General features: G+C 36.1%; 1 protein-coding gene across 1 annotated transcript; it reads left to right on the top strand.

Annotated features, from left to right (window-relative positions):
- The first annotated feature begins 346 nt into the window (after positions 1 to 346).
- LOC125168404 (olfactory receptor 4F6-like) lies at positions 347 to 1,285 on the top strand. Its single transcript, XM_047863505.1, has one exon. It carries the CDS (start codon positions 350 to 352, stop codon positions 1,283 to 1,285), a length of 936 nt encoding a protein of 311 aa, XP_047719461.1. The 5' UTR covers positions 347 to 349.
- Positions 1,286 to 5,677: the final 4,392 nt, after the last annotated feature.

The raw sequence follows: 5,677 nt of genomic DNA, 5'->3' as shown, positions 1-5,677 counted from the left end.
AGAAGACTGAAGAAGCCCAAACTATTGCACAATGAGCATGGTAAAGAAACTCTCTACCAGGAGATGTTACTCTCTGCTCCTAATTCTTCCATTTACCTGATATTGTCCCACATGACTTCCTTCCTTGACACTCTAGCCTAACTTTTGATTATCTCATTTCTATTTATTTATTTTCCTTTAACCTGCCCTTTCTGTATGTGTTCTAACTTCAAAATTTGACACTTGTAACATATTTCCCACAAAATCACTGAGGGGCAAAAACATATCAACGTGAAATACCTATATTTCTCAATTCTTCCTTATTTTCTACCTTCAGAATACTTCAGCGTCTTCTCTACTGATTGAGCCAATGGATGGACCAAATGACTCTGTGGTATCTGAATTTGTATTGATTGGTCTTTCAAATTCATGGGAGATGCATCTTTTTCTCTTTGGGTTCTTCTCTGTGTTCTACATGGGAATTATCCTAGGAAACCTCTTCATTGTGTTCACGGTAATTATTGACTCTCATTTATACACCCCCATGTACTTCCTATTGGCCAACCTCTCTCTTCTTGATCTAGGTCTGTCCTCTACCACAGTGCCCAAAACAATCTCTGATCTTTTCACTGACTGCAACATCATTTCCTTTCCAAAATGCATGATACAGATATTTTTTATTCATGTCATGGGTGGAGTTGAGATGGTGCTGCTCATAGCCATGGCATATGACCGGTACACCGCAATCTGTAAACCTCTCCACTACCTGACCATCATGAGCCCCAAAACGTGTGTCTCCTTTGTAGTGGCTGCCTGGATAGTGGGGATAATCCATGCTGTATCTCAGTTTGTTTTTGTCATAAACCTGCCCTTTTGTGGCCCTAATGAAGTAGATAGTTTTTACTGTGATTTTCCTCGCGTCATGAAACTTGCTTGTGTAGACACTTACAAGCTAGAGTTTGTAATCATTGCCAACAGTGGGTTTATATCCATGGCTACTTTCTTCTCCTTAATTATATCCTATATCTTCATTTTGGTCACTGTCTGGAAACGTTCTTCAGGGGACTTGTCCAAAGCATTTGTCACATTGTCAGCTCACATCACTGTAGTGATTTTGTTTTTTATGCCATGCATGTTTCTCTATGTGTGGCCTTTCCCTACATCATCCCTGGATAAGTATTTGTTCATTGCCAACTTCGCTATCACCCCCCTCTTGAATCCTGCCATCTATACATTAAGAAACAAAGACATGAGAGTGGCCATGAGAAGACTGGGCAAGCGGATTATGGATCCTACTGGTATCTAATAATGAATGAAGCAGATCTAGATATCACATGATGCAGGCTTACCAAGGACACTGAAAGTTACATGTCTGTCATCATTACTATGATAAGAACTATTTGGGGAGATACTTCAACAAGGTCCACCAGTAGAAATTGATTGTGAATCACAGGTGACTTTATGTTGCTAACCACAGAAAATAAATTCACTTTACTTACTTCCATTGAAAAGAGAGAGGAGAAGAGAAAACTGAGCTAATTTGCAGGAATAAACTTAACATTCAAATACCATTTTCTGGAACTTATTAATTATATTTATTCTCAATTATGATGACATACCTCAAACAATTGATAAATATATTTCATAGTAAACTAATGGATTTAATAAATAAAATGTGACTGAGTAAATCAAAATCAATAAATTCTGTTTTCTAATTCGTATTTTAATTTTAACTTAGAATAAGAAGAAAACTAACTGTTACTTATGTCAAGATGCTCTTTTAGCTTTTTGTTTAAATTTGGTTGTAAGTAGAGAGAGAAATTCTTTAACATTATGAATATTTTAAATAAATACAAGGCAGGATTTCTGAACTTTTGTCTATTATTCTAAAAATGAAGACTTTTAAAAATTCAGTTATCTTAGTTTTCATTAAAAAAAACATAAAAGCAATAGCTGTTTCACAAAAGAATAATCACCCAAGGGTGTATGTTTAGACATTCTGGTTTCTTTCAATATGGTCTGCTGGTCAGACAAAATATTCCCTCAAGAGTTTATATATATCTAAGTTTGATAGTCTTGGATAAATGTAAGCCAAAAGTTGTGAGGCATATTCAATTTAATTGAGCATTTCTACTTTCAGAATAAATACTTTATTAAGTTACACATGATCTTTTCATTTATTTGTTTCTACTGCTCTGTAAGTAAAATATGCTCCATCAAGGCAACTACTGCCTATATGTTTTGTCCTGTGTTTCTCTAGGAACCTTTCCAGTAACATCTCTGCTTCCTCCATGTAAATTAACCATTAATACTTCTTTTAATGCTTTGGTATTCATCTGTATAGGTATTTCTCCTTTGCTTGATCATTGCTAACTACTCCCTCTTTCAAATATTCCACTGGGCTTCCAAGAAACTACAGTCTCTTGCTTTTCCCCCAACTCTTTGGGAACTCCTTCCCAGTATTAGTTTGCTGCGTTTGTCTCATATGCTCCACCACCAAACTCAGTGTTAATCAGAATTATATCTCTGGCCTTTTCTCATGCCACATTCTATCCCTAGCTGGCATCTATTCCCTTAGTTTTAATTGCCATCTCAGCTAGGGGCTTCAGAGCTGGGATATTATTTCTTGAGTTCCTATTTCATAAATCTAACTGCCTACTGGTCTGATGCCTCAAGGACATCTCCCACTAAGCAGGTCTAAAACTAAACTGATCCTCTCTCTTTGAACCTGCTGCTCTTTCAGGTCCCCAGTCACAGTAAGTGACACCAATATTTACCCAGTTCCTCAATGCAAAATCTAGGAGTAATAATGAACTCCTCCTCCCTTCCCTGATGCTGAATATTCAATAAATCTGCAAATCCTATTAATTCCAACTTAAATGTTTCCTGGTTTTCCTCCAAATGTCACCATTTTTTTTGAACTACCAATTTCTATATATTTAACATTTAAACATAATGAATGGGTATTGAATTTGACAAAATGCCTTTTCATGTGCTCTTGGTCCCACCCCATCACATCCACTCAGGTATTTCAAATCCTCAAAGTTCCATTTTCTTCCTTATACCTTTAATATTGCCTTCCCTACTAACTCTTTTTCTCAGTGTACAAGCTTAAGCACACCTTCATTACACTAAAAATGTTCCTCTAGTACCTCTTCCCTTTTTCCTTTATTGTAAAAAAATTTTAAACAGTAATATATACTTACACCTTCCGTTTCTGTCTACCTTCAAAGGCTGGTGTTCATTTTTATTTTGCTTTTTCATGCTATTGACCTCTTTTTAATTTAATTACCTCTTATAAACCCTATTTCCTAATACAATCACATTCTTTTTTTTCTAAACACAATTTATTGTCAAGTTACCAATATACAGTGTATAGTGTGCTCTTTGTTTCAGGAGTAGATTCCTATGATTTATCACTTACATACAACACCCAGTGCTCATCCTAACAAGTACCCTCCTCAATGCCCATCACTGTGCCCCCCCCCGACCCTCCTTCAATTGTTTGTTTTCTGTATTTAAGAGTCTCTTAGGGTTTGCTTCCCTCTCTGTTTGAAATTATTTTTTCCCTTCCCCTTCCCCATGGTCTTCTGTTAAGTTTCTCAAATTCCACATATGACTGAAAACCTATAATATCTGTCTTTCTCTGACTTATTTCACTTAGCATAATACCCTCCAGTTCCATTCCATGTTATTCCAAATGGCAAGATTTCATTCTTTCGCATTGCCAAGTAGTATCTCATTGTATATATAAACCACATCTTCTTTATTCATTCATCAGTTTATGGACAAATGTCACCATTCTTATCTAAGACTTCACATGTCATTTTTCAAATAGAATATTAAGTCACCTATGTGTCTTCCCACTCCAAATCTTATTTGCCTTCATTCAATTATCTACATTCAGAATTAGATTCTTTTCAATATAAAATCTAAGCATGTGACTATTCTCCTTAAGACCCTTCACATACTTGCCACTACTCTTAAATTAAAATACAGATCCCTTTTCATGATTTATCAGGCCATCCAAGACTTGGCCCCCATCCTCCTCTCTAGTCTCAGAGGACAACATGCTCTAGCCCTGCAGTACCAGAAGCAATTTAGTTTTCATTTGTTTGCCTGAAAAAGTCATTCTCTCTCATCTTGAGGCTCTGTAGTAGCTAATTATTCTGCCTGAAACATTTGTCCTTCATGCTTTGCCTATTAACATCTATCCATCCTTCAGATCTCAGTTTCAACATCATATTGTTAGGGAAATCTTCCCAGAACCTGGGCGAGGAGAGCTCTTTCCATCGTATATTATATACTCCCTAGTACCCCTTCTGTGACACAGCTATACTCATAATTTCTAATTTGATGTATGTCTTCCACATTATATTTTAAGTTCCTTGTGAGGAGGGGCTGTGTCCATCAGGGTTAGTACTATAAATGAGTAACAACTCTACAGAAATTGCTCAATAAATATTTATCATTAAATAAATGAATAAAGTCAACAAAGAGTAAAAAAAATGTAATGTACATGATTTACTGAAAACTGTTTGGGTTTTCGTTGTACACTCAATCAAAGATCACAGGATTATAGTATTTCCTTTTCTTTTTCCTTTTCTCAATTTTCTCTGCCTGTATGTCCTCACTACCCTACAGTGAAATCTACTAGCGAGTTCCTTTTGTAGACTTAAGCCAATTCATATCGTGGGCCAATCTCAGCTGATGCACAGTGTAAATCAATAGTCTCAGCCCTGATACTTCTAGGTCTCTTAAACTCTATATTAGCAACCCCTGCTCCTGTTGACCCAGCAGCCTTCTCTTCTGCCAAGCCCAGGATCCATGCCCCAGTGGATGACTATCAAATTACAGCATGCTTTGTGTCTAGCTGGGTAACTCCTTAAAACTTTATTTCTACCTAGATTCTCCTCATTTGTTTTACTATGCTGTTCTGCCTGGTATCCAGTGTCTGACTTAGAACACAGGCATATTAGGACAGGAGCACACTGACCTGAAAGAATGATTTTACCATGCACTGTGGTGCAGAAGAATCCTTGGGGGGTTGGGAGACAATAGAAGAAACCTTTCTGTGACCTTAGAGTAGTTGTTCTTTTCTAGGCAACTAAATTTTTTTACCTCATCTAATATATACTATGATTCATGTAACTGACCATGCATCCCTATTTATTTTTTAACATAACTTCCCAGATTATTATCCAGTTTTTATCCTTGTTTATACATTTTGGAATTTCAATACTTTTCAAAAAATAACGTGAAACTATCATTCTGCAGCCAGAGAATTATGATTTTCCTTGTTTCTGAATAAGAAAAAATAAAATATAACTCTAAACACATAAAACTCTAAACAAAGATAGAGCCTTGACACTCGGAAGCCCCATGATAGCCTGGAGATCAGATTATTTGTATCTACATATCAAAGATAGATAAAGCCTTACTTCTTTACAGAGATACACTGGGCTTGTTTCAAAGCCTTGTCATAAGTCCTTTGAATGAGTATCTCTCTCAGATAAACAGGCTCCTCTTACAAACAACTCAAAATAATTCCCTACATTTTTTCTTTTGTGTTTGTATCTGTTTTCCACTGACATCTTAAGAAATTTATCCAATAATAGACAAATTTTACTTGTATCCAGTCAACTCAGGAAAATAAAGGTCAAATGCTTTCAAGAAGAACTTCATCCCCAACACTCTA

The sequence above is a fragment of the Prionailurus viverrinus genome, chromosome B3 (genome assembly GCF_022837055.1).
Source record: "Prionailurus viverrinus isolate Anna chromosome B3, UM_Priviv_1.0, whole genome shotgun sequence".
Classification (NCBI taxonomy): domain Eukaryota; kingdom Metazoa; phylum Chordata; class Mammalia; order Carnivora; family Felidae; genus Prionailurus; species Prionailurus viverrinus.
This window is presented reverse-complemented; position numbering and strand designations above follow the sequence as displayed.